Below are 23,012 nucleotides of genomic sequence, written 5' to 3'. Positions count from 1 at the left end.
TTCAACTGTTACAATGTGACGATCATATTTAAAGCCAGTGCCGAAAAAATTGAGTTGCAATTTTAAGCAGCTCAAGGTGGTAGGGATTTTTGCTAGCCCGTCTGGGTAGCTGATTAAATAAATATTATACCGCCAAACGGCAATACTTGTATTTGTAAAAGTTGTGCTCCGACTTAAAGGATGAATGGCCAGTTTATAGGAACATGGAACATAACATCTTAGTTCTAAAGGTTGGTGGCGCATTGGTCCTCTAAATTTTTCTATTTGCTGAGCTAAAGACTCTCTATTTGAAGTTAAGCTTTGAAGCTTATTTCACACCGCTGCTTCAATGCAGTTTGGTGGATACAATTTCATTCAACAATGCAGGTTTAGTCACGGTGTTTTCTTTCACCGGGTATGAGGAATATTATTAAATGGTAACCTTACTCTCAAATATTTTTTTAAGAACTCGTATTCATTTTCATTACATATTTGATAATTAAAATAGTAGAAGTATTATAAAAACAGGATAGGAGAGATTCAAAAAGATCCAAAACAAAATCGCACGGCATTTCACAAGGGACAATTATTATTGATCAATTAGTTTTCTTTATTTAATTTGGCGATATCCATGCTTTAAATTAACGAAGTGATATTTTGCTATATACAGATGATTCAAGCCTGTTTTAATACGGAAATACACCAGAAACTATCACAAAGGATGCTCAAATTGACTTTGGTTTCAATCTAATTTACACGCAGTAAAATTTTGAGATAAATCAGATACATCATAACTGCTTGAAAAAAAAATATCTCACAAATTATCTTTAAATATCAACAATCAAGCTATCATTAAAGTTGATCAAGAAACATTTAGGAATAATTTTAGATAGTAAAATGACGTCATGAAGTCAGATATTCAAAAAAATAAAGCTAAACTAATGTCTCTTTAATAATTATTAGAGTATTGTTCAATGTTCGCCGCGTATGGTACGGTATATTATATAAATCTCTTATTAAACCACACATTGATTATTTAAACGGTATTTGGGCAAGCGGCAAAAACAAATTAAGAATCATTACAAATTTTACAATTTTTTTTAAAATAAATCCTATTTAAATACGAAATAATATTATACTATCGGTACTCAAAAGTATTTTACGGGTCTTATAAGCGTTAGTCAAACCTAGATGTATTATGATTCTCAATCACTCCGTAAAATTTTATATAAAGATTGAACTAAGATCTGCCAACGACATTAAACTGTATAAATTAAACCAAACATCAATTTGCCAATTAAAGAATCACTTCAAACTTTCACAAAACTACTCAAATATCTATTTAAAAAATAACCTAATAAAATAATCAACTAAAATATATAATAAATATAAAATAAATTGTTCAATAATATATATCCAAAGCTCTTCCATTTGCGCTTATTCTGTTAACTCTTGTATAGTTTTTAATCTTATTCTGTCCTTGTCAATTGTCTTGCCTGTAAATTTGCGATGTACCCAACAATTTGAGTAAATGTAATCTCTCATATAAGTGAGTTTTAAATTCTTTTGGGAAATAAATTTTCTTAATCCAGAAAATATTTTCCAAAAAAAGTTGTGAATTTCAACTATCTTTTTAAATCAAGAGTGTTTTCTCTCGAGAGATATTTATCTTGTCCCTTCGTTCGGTTTCAATATAAAGAAAACTTAGGAGGCAACTTGTAAAGTGATCTTGACAAGAATAACGTCTTTTGTAACTGGACCACTTATCCCCTTGAACTTTACTGTCCCTACAACAGTAAGACAAATTGCATACCACATATAATTTTACTAGAAAAATATTTCTTTACGGATTGTTAATAATAACATATTTTTTTTATATTTGGAATAGTAGTTATATAATATTGAATCTAATATCAACAAATATGTATCTATTACAATATTCGATTACAAAGATAGAGACTACAAAAATTCGTTGACAACAAAAGCAAGCATTTTTAAATTGTTATTTTAGAAGATTGACAATTAATGTTACTTATGTCTGTATTTACAAATACATATTAAATACATCACAAAAATACACCGTATTTTCGTTTGCTGGATTAATTGATGGTTGGTAAATACCTAGACCGCTTAGCACAAATATTAAATATGAAAAGATACGCATTACCACTACAATAAGACCTACATAAATTATTTCAAAGTAAAAGAATGACTATACTTAGAAGCCTCAATCTCCAAGTGCAAAAAATGTAAAACAAAAGACCAGTTACATATAAATGCAAACGATTTGTACTATTTTTTATTTTTTTATGATATCGGTAGGCGGATGAGCAAATGGGCCACCTGATGGTAAGTGGTCACCACCGCCCATAGACAATGGCGTTGTAAGAAATATTAACCATTCCTTACATCACCAATGCGCCACCAACCTTGGGAACTAAGATGTTACGTCCGTTGTGCCTGTAGTTACACTGCTCACTCACCCTTCAAACCGGAACACGACAATACTGAGTACTGCTGTTTGGTGGTAGAATATCTGATGAGCGGGTGGTACCTACCCAGACGGGCTTGCACAAAGCCCTACCGCCAAGTAAAAAATAAGTATATAAAGAGTATGTACGTGAAATATTTTACTAAAATATAAAATACGATATATCATAACCTATACTACACTATAACTGAAGTTAACGTGTTGACCATCTTTAATTAGTAACCAATTCTAATGTAACAAATTCATATATATAAAGTAATTAATTTTACGCAAATTAAAAAAAAACAACCAAATATAACTTATTATAATGTATTATATTTAAATATCCCTATAATAAAAATTAAATTAAAATGTTATACATATTTGTAGGCATCCTTGCTAACCTGCCTGCCTGCTGGTCGTAACGTAGAATAAAATAATTATCAAGTTCATTTTAGCATTTTTAAGGATTTAATTCCTAAACCTCAAAGATAGATATGCTCTCCTTTTTAACTGTAATTATTTCTGCCCTGAAGTATACATGTATGTATAACTTTAAAGCTTTCTCATATTCCGGGTTAAAATTCTTACCAAAATTAGAAATGTATATCATAATATGGTAGCTTAGCATATCGAGTATTTAATTGTTGCCCACGTTGACTTAAATTGTTAATGTTAAAAAAATAATATTTCGGAGCAATAATGTAAAATTAAGTAAATACAAAATACTTACTTTCAATTTAATTACAAACTCATGTTACTATAAATCTGGAATGGATAGATAAAATATCTCACAGAGATAAGTTTTTTTCCTTATAACACGGAACTTTACGTTAAATATTATTCAAGAACATTTTTGTCATGCAAATAATATAATAAAATATTGGAGAATAATTTGTAGCATTTTCACGACGTTCGACTTTTATATTTTATTTTATTGAATTTTTTTATAGATTATACTTTCAGCTTAAATAAGTCACTTCTATCAAAATAAACTATTTCTTGTAGAGCAATCGTCGGTCTAGTACACTAAGCCTTTATAGGACTATTAAATAATTTATTATTAACATTAACACTTACCAATAAAAGGATTAGCGTTACTGAAAGATTTATACGTAGCAATTAGTCTTAACCTAAAAGCGTTGGAACGTTAAAATTTACCTAATGTAACCATATTGTAATTTTACCCGAGCCGTACCTTTTACCGAATGAAATCAAAGATATTTACCTAAAATGAATCTTTAAGGCTGACAGAGTAATTTCTGTGAATTTATTTTTCCTTCCCGTCTACATTAGTACATTTGGAAAGATTTTATTAAAATTATTATCCCATTGATTTTGTAAAAATATTGTAGCGTAAACTGTGATGAATGCTAATACTAAGTTAGTTAATTTTTTATGAGTTCATTGAAATTTACGCAATTTTGACGCTTTATAAAAATAAGATGAAATTACTTGGCATTTTATGTGATTTCGAATTCAAATAGTATTATCTAACATTTCTATAAATACATCTGAATGACATAATGCTTCAGGCTTACTTAAGCGTTACGTTCTTATGAAGTAGTAAAAACTTTCAAATCATTAATTTTTATAAAGACCAGCTATTTATGGGATTTATCAGTTAAATTATAAACAAAATATTTAGCTCCTTATGTCCTGTCACCTTTAATAAATATGTAGAATTTGGTATTTTTCCATATCGATTAAAATTAAGGTAAAGGAATTCCATTGCTTAGTCCGGAGATCAAAATGACCCAAATAACTATAGACCAATCTCAATTATCAGTATTAAGTAAAATATTATTAACAAAACATATTTTATAAATTATTATTTTGTTTAAACTCGAACAGGCATTCTCAACAGTTCGGTTTCACTAAGGGCCATTCTCATACTATATCTTTTATTAAGCACGTTTATAATGCGTAGGAGAGTCACAAAATGCTTTTAAAGTTCTTGTGACCCGTTGAAAGGTTTCGATTGTGTTAGCCATGATATTATTTAAGAAGAAATTAAATACTATTTCAGATATAAATTAAAGCATTTAAATTCATTTCCCCTTCCTGTATAAAGGAGTTTTAAAGGTTGTTATTAACTAGCCAAAATCAAATGGTGCTCAGGTTCAAATGGGCGTACCGCAGGGTTCAATTTAAGGAGCTCTCTTGTTTTTAATACATGTTTGTAAACGTGTTTTATACATTGCTTATTTTTATACTTGACGACTATGACGTCGATAACGGCTCTGTCGCTAGTTCTAGGTTGGTTCGACATGAATAATCAAATGAATCACATGAATAAATGCAAAAATTAAGTGGCCTAAATCAGGTTCACATAAATCTTCTTTATAATAGATAGATAGATTGATAGTTTCATATACATTCGCCTATCTTTTAAAACTACTTTGTATGTGACCTTATGTGGTAAATCGATTTAGGTGCACACAAGTGTATTAAGACACTTTCTCATTTAGATGATGGAGATCACGTGTAGGAAGGAACTGAGCTATTAAGAAACTGCGCTCGTGTCTTATAAAGGATACCTTCGTGACAGTTAACTATTATTCATTTTAAATATTTATAAACAGACGTAATATTCTTCTGCTTCCGTTTGTAAGTGAAAAATGCTAATGAGCAGGGAACCATTTAATGTAAATATTTATTTATAAATGAATCATATACAAATCTATGATAAAGATAGACGGAAATGGGCCATCTGATGGTAAATGGTCACCACCTGATGGTGAGTGGGTAGTACGTACCCATAAAAACTTGCAGAAAGCCCTACCACCAAGTTAAATTTTAAATACCGATAGATTAAATATTTATAATCTATCTCGTGATTCAACTTACAATAAACTGGATACCATTTCGATAGCAATAAAAAGTCTATATTAAGATATATTTCGGTTATTTTTTTTATAATTAAACTGTAATACACTTCGATAAGCCGAGATGGCCCTGTGGTTAGAACGCGTGCTTCTTAACCGATGATTTCGAGTTCAAACCCAGGCAGTGAAATTTCATGTGCTTAATTCGTGTATATAATTAATCTCGTGCTCGGCGGTGAAGGAAAACATCGTGAGGAAACCTGCATGTGTCTAAATTCTGCCACATGTGTATTCCACCAACCTGCATTGAATCAGTGTGGTGGAATATGCTCCAAACCTTCTCCTCAAAGGAGAGCAGGCCTTAGCCCAGCAGTGGGAAATTTATAGGCTGCTAATGTAAAAAAAAATGTACACTTCTATATTTTATAATCCTATAAATAACGTTAAATTGTAAGCATTATGTTTCGGTTCACAGTCTTTCGAAAGTTTACAATCTCGCTAAATAGATTATATTCTAAAGTGTTTTTCATCCGACATGAAAATGTCCTCACGATATTCACAATAATAAATACAAAATAGAGACATGAAATAATAAAACAATGATAATGTTATTTATACTTCACGGGGTCCAATTTCGCGATACTCTGTTATCAGATAAAATATTTATAAAAAATAAAATTTTAAACCGACATGACATTTATTGAAAACTTCACTTATGATCGTGGAATTACCGATGGGAAATCGTACGACATTACGAGATAAGTAATGTAACTGCTTTTAGTCGCTTCTGTTGTAAAATTTTATATTTTATTGTATCAATAATTCTTAGTGTTACTTTATAGTTAGTAAGTAAAATATGAATAAATACAATCTTTTGAATTAAAAAAAAAAACGTGACCACCTCAAGCATAAGAGATGTGAAGTTATTTAATTTAATTAATATATATTAATTTTATTATTACATTTAAATATGTGTATATAAAAACGAAATACCAATCACTGATTAATCAAGAAATCTCAGAAACTATGTATATACAGATGTGTTCCTTAAAGGCTGTAGACAAGGACGCTAGATTTTACGAAACTCCACCCCTTAGGGGCAACCAGGGTGAGCCAGGTTCAGCTAGTATTCTATAAAGTTGTGGTGTTAAATGGTGTGCAATAAAGAATAAATAAACAAATAAATATGTTAGATACTTCAAGTATTATGAACAACAAATTACACCAGCTCATTCATTCAATGGTTCGTGTGATATGGAAATTCAACGATTTAATATCTCCTGGGTGCGTTTTATCGTAGACACAATATGTAATTTTATTTAAATTGTACTTTTAATCTCTGAATTATGTTCACTGCATTGAATAAATTTATTCAAAATGTATCTTGAATGAAAAATACTGGCAGCACTTCAGTATTTATTTTTGATTAAGTTTTTTTTTTTTTAATTATCTTTGACCGATTTGATGTCCATAATATTATTTAAACTAAACTAAACTGCATGGAAAATTACTCACACAGGCCGATTTGATTATTAATTTTATTACATATAAAAACTCTTCAATTGACCTTATTGTAACTTAATGCCAAAGGTATACCAGTCAATCTTATAGTTCAGTCTGGAGATCAAATACTTTAGTCCACACGAGTCCGCTCATTTGTAATTGTATTACAACTTGCTTAAGCAAACTTGTAATTAGAAAACTATACAAAGACCTATTTACACTGTTTTGTGTGATATTTAACTTGTTCTATACGTACCAATGAGTTTGCCGAATTTCAAAGTCAAATGGTCAAGACTATTCAGTAAAACCATTTTGCTATTATAATTTAATATTTGTGAGTGTGCTGCTGTGTTGTTGTTGTTGTTTTGAAAAACAGGGAAAATATGGTTTCATACTATTAATGAAATTAAATTATTATTATTATTCAGGGAGACAATTGCAATTGCAATGGAAATTTTCTTACTTTGGGTTGCAACTGTGAATTTCTTAATAGAAAAACCCAATAAATTTTATAAGCTCCACCTAGTGTTTGAACCCGGTACAACTCGAGGTTCGGATTTTTTTTTATGGTATAGGTTGGCGGACGAACATATAAGCCACCTGGTTGTAAGTGGTTCCATGTGGACGCCCATTAACAATGGCGCTGTAAGAAATATCAGCCATTCCTTATATCGCCAATGCGCTACCAACCTTGCGAACTAAGGTTTTATGTCCCTTGTGTCTGTAATTACACTGGCTCACTTACCCTTCAAACCGGAACATAATAATACTAAGTACTGTTGTTTGGCGGCAGAATATCTAATGAGCGGGTAGTACCTACCCAGACAGGCTTGTATAAAGCCCTACCACAAAGTAAAGTCTTATAAATGGTGTAAAAGTTAGATCGTGAAGTAGCCTGGCAAAGCAGGTACAACAATAAAAAAATAAATTTAAATTATATATAATAAAAGATACAACAAAGATTTAATTAATTGTTTGGGAACGAAGTTCTTTTACGCTTACGGTAGAGTGAACTCGTCAAGCAGAAATCGTCTCGTAAGGAAAATGCCCCCTCCAGGTGACCACAACGTCTCTTTCTCTTTCTTTCTGTCCCTTTCTACTCTGTACGATTTTATACAATATAATTTTTTTTTGATAAGGTTCCAATTCACACAGAATTTTAATAATATTTTTGTCCTTTTCATTTAATTATTCTCAAACGTTGTTAGTTCCAGCCTGGTTCCACGATATCTTTCACTTTTATCGCAAAGCAATTCGTTTAATTGAATCCTATGATAAATGTAAAATAGATTAAAAAAAAATTATGTAACTTAAAAGAAAAAATAACGTTTAAATACGTTTTAAATTAAAATATAAAAGCTTCAAGTGATTCAATAACAATTCCCCATGACTCGGGAAATGCAATAAAAAATATGTATTTCAGACGCATAATGTACGTGCATGAAACCCTTTTACCATTAATCAAATTGAACATAAACTTCGCCTTCGAAGAATTGCCAGATTTAAAAAAAAATATATTTATATTTACATAAAAAATATTTATATTCAGGGCGAAAAATTAAAAATAGTTACTGTACAAGCCATGACGTATGGAATGGTGGCAAGAATGCAAGCAGCATTTCAAAAGTTAACGTAAAATTTTTAAATAAATCATCTTATCAGATATTGAATGAATCGCTTTGGTTTCGCTTCTATACATTTTATTCTTGCATGAACTGTATTTTCGTGGTCTATAGACGCTTAAACTATTTGCATCGAAAACTTATTCAAGGGAATACAATCGTTTCTAAGCTTCTTTTTTAACTGTGTATAATCACTGATCGAGCCGAGATGGCCCAGTGGTTAGAACACGTGCATCTTAACCGATGATTGTGTCTATGGATTTATAGCACTTAACTTCACCCGGTACTTTCTGCATAATTAAATTGTTTATTTCGTTGACTGTTTAATTCCTGGGAGAAATTATTTTGATAAGTATTAATAGCATTAGTAAAATAAATGCATTTAAATGTAGTCCAAAAAAATTCAAGATTTTTAAATAAAAAAATGGTTGTTGTTCCTCACTCGACATAGATAGGTATAATGTGTCGCGGACTTTTTTGTAGATATTTATAAGATCTACAATTCATTTGAACATTTTATTGTTCTATCTTTTATAGTTTAGGCAGCGTACGCAAAATAAGTAACTTTTTTGGTTGATTTTTTACACCTCTAATCCGAAAAACCCAAATATCTTACGAAACCCTATTTTTTTCAAAATAAAATTTAGCCTATGTTACTCGTGGATAATGTAGCTTTCGAATGCTGAAAGATTTTTTTAAATCGGTCCAGTAGTTTTTGAGCCTATTCATTACAACCAAACAAACAAAGTTTTCCTCTTTATAATATTAGTATAGACAAATGCAAAGTGAGAACTTTATCTGGATAATATTTTGTTAGTGTAAAAGTTATTTCGTTTCAACGATTTCAAAAGGGTCGCTTACTACTCGTAAGGGACGAACTATTTAAGCCCGAGATTATAACGGCTTACGACTATTAACTAACTTGCGAACATCACTGAGCAAGCTACAATATTAAATAGATTTTTCTCATCGATTTGTGGGTAGACGTAAGTGATAAAACTTAACTAAGAGCTAAGGGGACTCGATTTAAAACAATAATATGAATGGAATTTTAATTAGTAGATTATAATTAATTAAAATGAATATGTTAATAAATGATGAGACTTATTTTGTATTGCCTTACTGAAAAATTAAAAAAATATATATAAGATGTGAAACGCCTTTCGGAGAAGGTTATTCATTAAATTTATAATATATATATATATGTATTTCGAATAAAGTTGTATATATATGTATATATAACTTTATTCGAAATGTAGATTTTATCAGATTCTACCGAGATTAGATGACAAGAAACTCAGGAGTTACTCTTTTCCAATATTTCAAATACAAAATCATGTCAGTTAAATACAATTTTCTATAGTATAACCTGCCTGCAAGTCAAGTTAATTAGCTCGACACTTTTTATCATCCATATAACCTTGGGTTGCATAATATACCTTATTTATTAATGTTTTATTTGTTTAATGTGATGACCTCCGTGGTCGAGCAGTGTGTACACCGGTTTTAATGGGTACGCTACTCTGAGATCCCGGGTTAGATTTGATGTAGAAAAAAGTTCATTAATTTTCTATGTTGTCTTGGGTCTGGGTGTTTGTGGTACCGTCGTTACTTCTGATTTTCCATAACACAAGTGCTTTAGCTACTTACATTGGGATCAGAGTAATGTATGTGATGTTGTCCAATATTTATTATTTATTTATTTAAAGGATTTGAATTTATGAATTGGCAATAATATAGCCGATTTTATTATCGTTTATTTGTTTAATTACAGTTTCTAGTATGCTACCCGTATCCCCAAGAATGGGGGGAATCGTACGCACGCACTATGGTCCTGATGCGGTTCCTGGTCTACTACTCGCTACCTTTGGCGGTGATCGCGCTATTCTACGTGCTGATGGCTCGTCACCTAGTACTGAGCACGCAGAACGTGCCGGGTGAAATGCAAGGAACGCAGAGGCAGGTTAGTTATCCGTATTTATTTTATATTCGTTATGTTCTTCACCATCTTAATAACACTATCCTACATAAAAACATGTCGGAAAACCTCAGAATCGAACGCAAGTGTGACGTCATAGCGAAGTCATCCTTAACGCAGTCGTTCGGACGAACGGGCATTCAATATTCAGAACCGGTAACAGGTGCTCGTTTTTGTCAATTATAAGTTGTCATTCAGATTTGTGTATTAAAAATTAACTAATATTGCTAAGTATTTGTTTTATAGTATTGGCAAATGGGCCACTTGTTGGTAAATAGTCACATTCCTTACATCACCAATGCGTCACCAATGTTGGAAGATAACATGTTATGTCCCATTTGCCTTTAGTCACACACCCTTCAAACCGAAACACAACAATACTAATTATTGCTGTTTGACGATAGATGATACGATGAGTGGTTGCTACCTACCCAGAGGGCCTTGCACTAATTTCCATCAAGTGAGTTATTACGCGATTGCTTATTATATTGGATACTTTTGGCAATACGCGCCTAAATCCACTAGTCCATCTTATAGCGACTGCTACAAATGTACGAAAATATATTTAATCTTGAGTGTTACTCTGAGTTACTCTGAGCAGTATTCAAAACAAATACTAAAAATAAAGTGAAATATCAAAGGCTTCTTATATATTATAAACGTATAAACTTTAATGTCACTAAATGTTTAAGGGTTTCCCATACAACTGATGATTTGAGAACAAAGGGCGATCGTCCACAATAGGTTAGCTTAGTGGGAACATTCAAAGTCGGTAACTTTGTTAGTACAATATTGTTATAAATTAAAATATAACCATTAATAGTAAGGTATTAAACTATACTAATATTATTCTTGGGAGTGTCTGTATGTCTGTCTGTCTGTCTGTTGCTCTTTCATGGGTAAACCATTGAATCGAATTTGATGAAATTTGTTTTGAAGCAAGCTTGAACTCTTTTTTAGGTCTAACACCCAACAATCAACCCCTAAAATGCTAGTTAAGCCGCGGGCGTCAAGTAGCACCTAATAAATGATATAAGGAAACTGATAACTGGCTTTTGGACATAAAAATAGACGGAAGATATTTATGGTGATACCACACGTAGAAAATTAATTAACTAGTATCCATAAATAAACGAGCTACATGAATAAGGAGAAATACATATTAATTGAGTATTTCCAAGTAATTCAAATAATGATTTTGTTCCGTTCGCAGTTGAAACACTTGAGTCTAAAAATATAACACCTCGTCTTATTGAATTTACGAGTGATAGAAGGGTTGGTCCATTTTTCGCCCACAGGATAGGAATTGAGATTCAATTGAGAGACAAAAAACTGGAAATTGCTAGCATTCTTGCTTTAAACGCGGTGATGTTTCGTACTGTGACAAATTTTTAATTTTTATTTGTATACTTAACATTTGGTATACATTAGGCCAATGTAAATAATTCTTATGTGAATAAAATATATTTCAAGACAAAACGAACATTTCTGAAGATTTTGGAACATTGAAGTTTAAGTTCATATAAAACTACACTTTACTCAACTAAGCGCTAGGTTAGAAAGGCATAGAGTTCTTATGTTAATTTCTACAATACTATTAAATATAAATAAATTGAAGTTTTATTTTCGAAGAAGGTCATCGATTTTTGAATAGTTATATAACCGAATGCATTGTTGGTTGTTAGAGTTGAAATATTGACGATTCAAAAATGCTCTAATGTAAAGTTTACTCGAACAAAATATATTGGATTTGAATGAGGTTCTTCACGATTAATTTCCCATTTTTCACTGATAAAATAATTATTTTATACACTAGTAACAATTATATTGTTGCCATATTTATTAAATACTTTGATATAATAGTAATAGCCTGTATACGTTCCACTGATGGGTTAAAGTCTCCTCTCCCTTAAAGGAATAAACTTGTACCTTATTCAGCCACTTGGTCCTATTTGTGTTAGCAGATTTCACTGTAAGATGTCATCTGTTAAGATGCACGCATTCTAACCACTGAGCTATCTCGGCTAGCGTCAGTGAATTGCGCGAATTCACAAGATTTGATAAGATACGTCATTTTGTTCTTTTAATATGAAAACATCATTCATTATAAATTAAAGAAACTTTTTAATTGAAAACATGTATGACCTATATATTTAATTAACTTTTGTTGTCCTCTAACGACTCCAAACTGATATTAGTCAAAAACTATGCTGATATTTGTTCAGGAATTTGGGGCGAGAGGAATTTTAATATGCTTTATTTGAGTTTACAACACAACTTGTGCTCGGCGGTGAAAACATCGTGTCGGTCGAAAATCTGGCACGTACCTATATACAAATTCGCTTTGATATTGATGTGAAATAAACTTTAAACCTACACAAAAGTAGAGAACGCCATAACCCAGTAAGCCATAACCCTGTTCCTGGGTTTGAACCCGAAATCATCGGTTAAGATGCACGCGTTCTAACCACTGGGCCATCTCGGCTCTTATTTTCCCACGACACCTCACATTATTAAATATTATTGAATGTATACATCTAACAATGTTCTTGATCTTATAATAAACTTTTACAATTTCCATTCCACTATTCACTAAAGATAATTTAATGACCGATATTATAGTTCCGAATCAAAACGATGCCATTTCTCCGACTCGCTTCCAAATGTTTATTAGTTGTACTTACTATAAAGATAAGACGACCCTAACGAATAATTAGACCCCGTTCTCTCAATGTTTCCTCCGGTAGGGATGTCAAACTAAATTGGTATTCGTATCATTGAATACAAATTCTTTACTTGGATTACTTCCACGGTGATCGAGGTTTTGTTTAAGCCTGGGTACCACAATCATATATTTCACCAGTATTCAGCAATTCTTAGCATTATTGTGTTCTGGTTTGTTAGGTGAGTGTCAATGTAAGTACAGGCTATAGGGACGTAACATCTGACTTACAATATTTGTTGCGTACATCGGCTTTGTAAGGAATGGTTAATATTTCTTACAGCACCATTATCTTTTTTTTTATGTTAGAGGTGGCAAACGAGCAGGAGGCTCACCTGATGGAAAGTGACTACCACCGCCCATGGACATCTGCAACACCGGGGGGCTTGCAGGTGCGTTGCCGGCCTTTCAGGAAAGAGTACGCTCTTTTCTTGAAGGTTCCTAAGTCGTATCGGTTCGGAAAAACCGCCGGCGAAAGCTGGTTCCACAGAGTGGTTGTGCGAGGCAGAAAATGTCTTAAAAATCGCGCTGTTGTGAATTTTCGGACATCTAGGTGGTGTGGGTGATATTTTGAATTTTGGCGAGATGTCCGAAGGTGAAATTCAGCAGCCAATTTCTTTGGGCGGTGAGATCACTTATCACCAGACAACTAATTTACCAGTGACCTATTACAGGGTCAGTCGAATGAAACACTGTAATGGCTTTAATTAATTCTAATACATTATCAAACTTCCCTACCGTTATCCAGCCGGGCTCAACCATGACAAAATGATAAAGTAGTCCCTGTGATTGGCCAACGTTCCTGATTGGTTAGCGTAGATTAAGTCGAATTAATATCTAATAATCGAAACATTAATTGATCGAGTAAAAATCTTAATGTTTTAAATCTAAACAGAGGTTAATTTACTAATAATACATTTTTATTATAGAAAACTTTATTTGCAATTTTTACATATATAGCAATTTTAAAGACATACATTTGTAAAAAGTTTAGTGGAAATCATTTAACATAACTATGGAACGAAGGCATTCTTTGTATTTTGTATAAACTCTCACAAAATAAGTATTTTGAGCATAATAAGTTATCTTAGAAATATAAAATAAAGCTTTAAATACACGAATAGTTGTTAGAAAAATATTTAGTCTAGAGATATTTACTTCAAATATATTTTAAAAAGCTGTTGATAATTACAAAGACTATTGATATTATAAATCTGTACTTATAAATTACACGAGTTTATGTTATTCTGAAAAAGTACTTAACAAATTTACATAAAACTTATATCAGAAGATCCTACTAAGAAAAGCAGTGAGCGTTTCGAAAATGATTTTTTTATATAATATATAAAGGAACTGTTCTTTCTTGTTTAATATGCTTAAAATTTAGACTAATCACGTGTCTAGTGTGAATTTCACGGTATTGTTATGAATAAAAGAGATGTACTATAATTGAAACGCATTTTTCAATTAGGGCACGCTTTTTTTAATCGAGGTCCACAGATATTACCGACATCCGCCAAATTGACTTGATTTTAATATATTTATATTTTCTCACTTATTAACTATAGCATATATTTATTTAATTTATACATAAAAGTTTACAAAACAAAATACTTCCAGCATCAGAAAACCACCCAAATGTATATATCATAATATTCAAATTATTAAACGACAATAGAAGTACTCTTATATTGATTCACATCTATGTGTACATATATATATATATATATATATGTATATATATATCTTAATTATGTTTTTTATTGATAACAAATTATTCGACTTCAATATTTAAATTAGTTCCTAACGCAATCTTTGAATGGTTCCCCCTTTGTGAACGCTGCACTTTCATTCGGGAGTTTCACCGCTCGCAATTCGCTCCTCGTAGCTACATTAAGCGATTTCATTCAGACCACGTACAGTCATTTAGATGGCGTAATCCCGTTTCGCACTTAATATGGCTAGCTCCGATCGTTTAATAACAATATGGATGACATCTTCACCATCGTCCGCGCAGTAAGTAAAATCACAAACAGAATTTAGTTCGTAAAAAAGATTCTTTTTAAACTGACGCAATTCGTATCTAAGAACGTTAAATAATAAATTTGAAGATAAATTTTATTTTAATTTCTCACGAAAAAGTTTTTATACAGATGAAATCGACCGGTTACGTATAGCCTATAGCTATCACGATACATAACAATAATAATAATAATAAATAGTACACTAAATTTAACACACGTCCAATACAGAACAAAAAACGACAATTTTTTTCCCTGTTGTATGTTGAAAAAAAAAAATACGCATCAAACAGTATGTAATTGTAGTGCGTACCTACCATTTATTATTAAAATTTTAAGTTTATATATATATATATATATAAACTTGAAAGGGGATTCCTAAATTATTATCGCGATAATGACAAAAACGGATGCCGTAACTACCTAAAAAAATTGCAATAAGCTTGTTTTATGAATGTATAAAGTGACTATTATTATATTTTTTATGACTGATATGATGATTTATATGAACGTAAACAGTGTTCATTCGTCAGTTATTTCACACATTGTTTTAATACGGAACCCTATATTGTTATTCGCACTTGGTCGGTTTTCATTTAAACGTATTAAGCGACTTGAGAATTTGAGATATCAAGTAGCCCTAAAGATGCTGCGACTACTTTCCACCCTATCAAGTGCGATGTCCTCAACCGCAGACGTAAATTCATTAAAACGAAAGGCCATTAATTATTATCGCAAAGTTTTCAATTAAATATTAAAAGGGTTTCCTTCGGCCGCTTATGGGATCTCCAAGATTTAAATGTAATGTTTGCGTAGGATATTTGCAATTTTAATCTTGGAGATTGCTTAAGGTTGTTCATACTTAATGTTAAATATTTTTACTTGGTAGTAAGACTTTGTGCAAGCCCATCTACCGAGTAAAGGTAATGAGTAATGAGTGGGTACTACTTACGTACCCACTCATTCTACCTCCAAACAGCAATGGTGAGTATTGTTGAGTTCCGGTTTTAGGTAAGGATATTTTAATATTTCTTAAAGTAAATAATAGATCCATTTGATGGTAGCTGAGATAGCCTAACACTATCGTTAGTTTGAGGAGGTATTATTTAGACACTATGAATGGAATGGAGGTTCTAGCAACATACTCAAGCAAACAGAAGTGTTTGCTTTTATTTCTATTCCTAGAACCCACACCTGAACTTAGAGATGGAGTCTCGGAAACCACATAAATTATTTTTCCGATGTCTGTCTTCTATGCGTTCGTGTCTTATTACTGTCGGGTCTCCGTGGGACTGTGATGGTACTGGCAAGTCAATGAGACTAGTCTAGACTGGCCGTAAAATAAGTAATTATTGATAGAAATATATAACTGGACATGCGCATGACCCAATAACGTTTGGTCAACTTTTCTCATTCCAATTAAAAACCAATCGTAATTTTTTGATGGCAGCATTTTGTGAATTCTTCTACCTGTACTGTACAAGATTATTACAACTTATTGCTTACATATTAACTTGAACAAAAAAATGTACCTACAACATACTTCATTTGAATATTTACAATAACCAAGTCCCACGACATTATATTGAAGTCTGCTGGCTTCAAACCTCCTTCATTAAAAAGGAACACACATAGCAGTTTGACAATTACAGAGCTCAGCACCGCTGCTAATATAAAAATAATAATAGTAATATACCTTACGATTATTGATCACAATCCAAATAGGTCGGACATTATTCAGTGTCAACGAGGTCACTACAAATGAGATGACAAGGCCTCATTCGATCAACGACGTTCTACAACTTTAATGACGTCAAAGTGTCTTACGCCCTTTTCGAACACGTGATTAAAATTTGTAATTTTCAAGCAAAGCTAATTCTTCATAAAAATCGATTTAATCACTTTTAAAATTTATCATCATCAATTTGACGACCTCCGTGGTCGAGTAGTGTGTACACCGGTTTTCATGGGTACGCCACTCCGAGGTCCCGGGTTCGATTCCCGGCCGAGTCGATGTAGAAAATTTCATTAGTTTTCTATGTTGTCTTGGGTCTGGGTGTTTGTGGTACCGTCGTTACTTCTGATTTCCATAACACAAGTGCTTTTGCTACTTAAATTGGGATATAAAAAAAAAAAAAAGTTTCGGATACTTAAGAGTTATCTAGAAGATATCTCGTATTGGGAGAAGTATTTCCACCTTTTTTTTTTGTAAAGAGTTTTTTTTTAATGTTATTGACAAAATTAGAACAACAGAAATTACTTATAGTTCAACTAATAAGTTGAACTATAAGTAATTTCTGTTGTTGTTTGTATGTAATAACATATTCGAACTACATCCATGTACAACTGTCTTGTTAAATTCTATTTCTTATATTAACTTTAGCTCGCAATGTATTTTTATATCTTGAGTTGAGAGTTTACCCACGGCGTGTATAGGATAGTAGAGATGACTTTTTTTTTAAATTAAGTAGTAAATATTTCATTGTTTCAGATGCGAGCTCGAAGAAAAGTAGCCTTGACCGTCTTAGCATTTGTAATGGTTTTCGCTGCATGCTTCCTACCGTCACACGTGTTTATGATGTGGTTCTATTATTGGTAAGTTATCAGAATCAACTCATGCTAAATATGACTCACTGGTCATTTTTAGGTCAGATTATAAACTATACTATACATATATGCTGCGAATGTATAGCGTATTTCTACATAATATATTTGCGACGTCATGATGACAGGAATATTTTTGAAACATGTTAGGCATGTCATAATAATTAAATGTATCCAATGAAAATTTATACATACATATATATTTTTACATACATACATACATACATACATACATACATACATACATACATACATACATACATACATACATACATACATACATACATACATACATACATACATACATACATAGATGCATGCATGCATGCATGCATACATACATACATACATGCATACATGCATACATGCATACATACATACATACATACATGCATACATACATACATACATACATACATACATACATACATACATACATACATACATACATACATACATACATACATACATACATACATACATACATACATACATACATACATACATACATACATACATACATACATACATACATACATACATACATGCATGCATGCATGCATGCATGCATGCATACATACATACATACATATATGCATACATGCATACATACATACATACATACATACATACATACATACATACATACATACATACATACATGCATACATACATACATACATACATACATACATACATACATACATACATACATACATACATACATACATACATACATACATACATACATACATACATACATACATACATACATACATACATACATACATACATACATACATACATACATACATACATACATACATACATACATACATACATACATACATACATACATACATACATACATACATACATACATACATGCATGCATGCATGCATGCATGCATGCATACATACATACATACATACATACATGCATACATGCATACATGCATACATTCATACATGCATACATGCATACATGCATACATGCATACATACATACATACATACATACATACATACATACATACATACATACATACATACATACATACATACATGCATACATGCATACATGCATACATGCATACATGCATACATGCATACATGCATACATGCATACATACATACATACATACATACATATATAACGATAACTTATTTGTAAGGCTTTGTGCCCATCTAGTATGTCCCGAGTAGGTACCACCCACTCATCAAATATTCTGGAGTACACCAATAGTATTGTCGTATTCCGATTTTACTAACAAGCACAAGGGACATAACATCTTAGTTCCTAAAGTTGGTGACGAATTGCCGATGAAGGTATGGGTATGGACGGTAGCAACCATTTACCATCAGGTTGCATCTGCTCGTCCGCCTAACTATATCATAAAAAATATATTAACACGTTCAAACATTTTGTTTCAGCAAAAAATGTATTCCGCTATATAAATCTAGATTTACATTACTTTTCTAGTTTTTCATAGTCTTAATAAAGTTACATTCCTGATATACAAATATGGTTTAAATTAAATTCCAGTTCAAATTCCAGTTCAGTTCAAAAAAATTTTTTATTACAATCATTTATCCTTTACCCAAACAAATATGTCAACTATAAACTGAAAAAAATAATTATAATTCTTATAAAACCTAAAATTAAATATTATTCAATGAGAAATGCGAAATTTTTACCGTTAACGTTTTTTTAGAATCAAAAATTCGTACAAGACATGCAAGAAAAAAACTTTTGAGGGAAATAAATATATATATACAAAGCTATTCAACCGTATAAACAAAAGTGAACGCGAAAATTTTCCCAGAAAAAATTCAAGTACATTTTTTCTATTTACAAATTGACCAATGTTTATTGTAGTATTCACCGTAGGTTTTAGGTATAAAAATAGCTTACATCCCTCCTTGGTGTTAAACCTTTCCTCATACCAAATTGGATCAGATTCAATTCAGGGGTTCAATTGATTTAGAAAGAAAGAGTAACAGACTGACAGACAGATAGATGAGATGAAGTTACTTTCACATTTATAATATTAGTACAGGTGAAATCTAATATTTCTTTTTCTTCAGCCCGACAGCCCAAGATGACTACAATCCATGGTGGCATGGCTTCCGAATCGTTGGGTTCTGTTTCTCTTTCCTCAACAGCTGTGTGAATCCCATTGCCCTCTATTGCACCAGCGGCATCTTTAGAAAACACTTTAATAGGTAAGAAATATTTATATATCTTTATGTTACGAAACTTTCTCCATGCGATTCCGAGTCGCTGTTCACGCATGTTTGCACTTGACGAGGTGAAACTATTTAGCGTCGTCATTGTTTTATTGGAACGTTGCCTATAACGCTGCAAGACATTTTGCCAAACTTGAGGTTGAACTAAATTTCACGGAAGTGAAACTATTTTACGTCAGAATCAGTTCTCTCAAAAGTTACTTATCAGACGTTACAAATGCAAGAACTTCGAATTATATGCCCAAAAGTTACTAAAGTTACTAAAAATGTTTTGTTATGCGTAAATTAAAAAAAAATATCCCGCTGAGTTTCTTTCGCCGGTTCTTCTCAGGTCCGAGGTGCTAAATTCCGAACCGGTGGTAGATTTTTGACAATCAATAAGCAAGTGTAAACACTTCTATATTGAATAAAGATTTTTGATTTGATTTGATTTGATTTGATTTGTAGGTACCTCCTGTGCCGCAGCGGATCAGCTCATGGACCTCGCGGCTCGCTCTCACTGTCAACGTCACGACGACTCCACTCCAGCAGGAAGACTAACATTAGTATGGTTCCACGCACGTAAGAATACAAGCTTATATATTTTGTATTATGAACGACAATTGAATGAACATTAGTCTAGTAAATTAGACAACTGAACGAAATCTCTAGTGATCTGTCCAAAACAAATTCAAATCAAATTCAAAACAATTCTTTAATAAAAACATTATCGAAACTGGAAAGTGTAATACAAATATTTCTTATTCATCCAAAAATTTTTGGTTAAATTTATTTTATTTTATCGAAAAATACGTCAAGCCAAACTTAGACTTTTACGTTAACTTAAACATTCCATTATAATAATTGTTTTTCTCAGAACAAGCGTCGGTCGAGACAGCAGCATTCGTCTCCTAAACAACGGCTCATCGAATCTCTGAGGAAGGCATCGGCCGCATAATACGGCCAATAACAACCAGGAACGCAGCAAGGAGAACTACAAGAAATGCCTCGTGTTCAAACCGGACAACATGCCCCCTTTCCCCAAGTGCTGTGAAAGTGATAACAACCTCCAGCACGCTGAAACTAATCTAGATAAGAAGGACATAAGTACAGAGAGCTTTTTATTGCCGATAGATAATTTCGGTCGGAGTTAGTTGTGATGATAAATAAATGTATTCGTCTATTATATACCTTACTTTTCTGAATTAAAAATTAACGTAATTATAATGAACGCCTATTTCATAGCCAGATAAATAATAATGCATTTATGTGTGCATTAAAAAATATAATTTAATTTGTATTTTTCTGTGTTTATTCTTGTATTATTCATCTCACGCACACTTAGACATCTTGTAAGCACGTGCGTCACTTGCAAATGCAAACCGAGAATTTGGCGTAGAGGTGCGCGCCTTCATGAGTGAACAGAATCTGTATCATGTAGCTATTGGTGTAACCAGTACATTTTCAGCACAAAGTAAAAAAAACTATTATTGTTGTAATCGATTCTTTTGTTTTTAAATTCGTTGAAAGAATTTTTTCATGTATTATTTTACGTTACGGTTACGTAAAGTAACGTAACACTTGTACTGTATTATAAGAATTTCTATGCTAATTGTAAACTCAAGAACCAAACACAATAATTAAACATATAACACATTTAGTTAGCTGATAAGTACATTTATCCAATACTTAATTCGTTCATAGACTAGAGTTATTTGCGTTAGCCTCTTCAGAAAATAAAAATAATTATATTGGTTAGTTTATGCTGTAAAATAATACCTAATTCGTTAAACAAAATTTTATAAATGTAACTAAGCCCATGTTAAAAAAAATAACCAATTCTATTAACGGAAAATGTATTCATTGAATGTCATTCAGGGCGCTGGTTGAACTGCACCATTTAGTAAAATGGCTAGGGTTTTTATTGAAAGGCTAATTAAACTAGTTATTCTTGACCTAACAAAACATTTAATCGAATAGATATTTGAACATTAAATTATAATAATAATATGGTTAATAAATTTTATGAACTGATAGAATGTATTTATGCAAACGCCCTTTTGGTCTTAGATATAAATTAATTTATTCAAACCGATTTTGTCACACATGCAAAATTCACTTCTACGAATACAAGAGAGGAGGAGACGTAATTAATGTGTTCTCTCGTGTAATGACAAAGCAACAATGAGAGACGAAAATTTGCAACGTTGACCAATCAGAATTCTAGAAATTGACAACTAATGACCGAAATATAACCTGATCGGATTTCAGCCACTATTTAAGTAAATTTCTATAAGACTATTTAGGGCGTCTATTCTCACTTTGGACTCTATCCACTTTTAAATAGATTGTCAATATACCCAAAAGGGCCAAAATCTGTTTTATTATACACAATCTTTTAATGGTTTTAGTAAATGTGTTATACGTTACATTTTTAAAACCTTTTCATTATCACGTAGGATAAAAAAATGTATTTGAATATAAAAAGTACACAGTTGTCATTCACGACATACACAAACAAAAGCCGAATTATGATCTCGAAAAAGACAATAGGGACTAAACAGTCGATAAAAATAAAAGGTATGAAATATATTCAAACGAAAATGCCGCGTATATTTTAAAGGATCGCGCGTATTCAGTACAAAGTGATCATAGAAAATGTATGTAAATATTATATTTCGAGTAACATTTAAATATTTATGTGATATTTGTAGCTGATACGTTTTACGAAACAGATTTTTGAAAGTAATTTTTTTTTATTTGTGTGTAAAGGTATTTATTACTTATAAATTGCAAATAGATATTTTATTCAATAAGTTACAAATAGCCCAGCGGATAGAACACGTGGATTTAATTCGAAAATCGTAAGTTTTAGTTCTATTTTCCAATATAACAATAAGCAAATAAAGTAGATCACAAACGATAAAATATTAAACACAACAGTTTTTTTTATTGCATTCATAAAACGCTGTAATGAACTAAAGATGTCTGCAAAACAATACAAATGCGTTTATACATAAAAGATTTATAGTCTTTGAAGAGCAACTATCAAACAA

At 31.6% G+C, this 23,012-nt stretch overlaps 2 protein-coding genes across 2 annotated transcripts in view; both read left to right on the top strand.

Annotated features, from left to right (window-relative positions):
• Window positions 1-21,199, top strand: part of LOC113400492 (neuropeptide CCHamide-1 receptor) — a 92,442-nt gene extending 71,243 nt beyond the window's left edge. Inside the window, exons 4-8 of the mRNA XM_026640070.2 lie at window positions 10,177-10,365; window positions 17,615-17,718; window positions 19,816-19,953; window positions 20,425-20,538; window positions 20,834-21,199. Coding sequence (XP_026495855.2) covers window positions 10,177-10,365; window positions 17,615-17,718; window positions 19,816-19,953; window positions 20,425-20,538; window positions 20,834-20,894 — 606 coding nt within the window. The 3' untranslated portion in view covers window positions 20,895-21,199. The remainder of the gene's footprint in view (window positions 1-10,176; window positions 10,366-17,614; window positions 17,719-19,815; window positions 19,954-20,424; window positions 20,539-20,833) is intronic.
• Window positions 1-23,012, top strand: part of LOC113400588 (glyoxylate reductase/hydroxypyruvate reductase-like) — a 501,977-nt gene that overhangs the window by 354,724 nt on the left and 124,241 nt on the right. The window lies entirely within an intron of this gene.

The sequence above is a fragment of the Vanessa tameamea genome, chromosome 17 (assembly GCF_037043105.1).
Source record: "Vanessa tameamea isolate UH-Manoa-2023 chromosome 17, ilVanTame1 primary haplotype, whole genome shotgun sequence".
NCBI classification, from domain to species: domain Eukaryota; kingdom Metazoa; phylum Arthropoda; class Insecta; order Lepidoptera; family Nymphalidae; genus Vanessa; species Vanessa tameamea.
The sequence above is the reverse complement of the archived record's forward strand: the minus strand, read 5'-3'. Positions and strand labels throughout refer to the sequence as shown.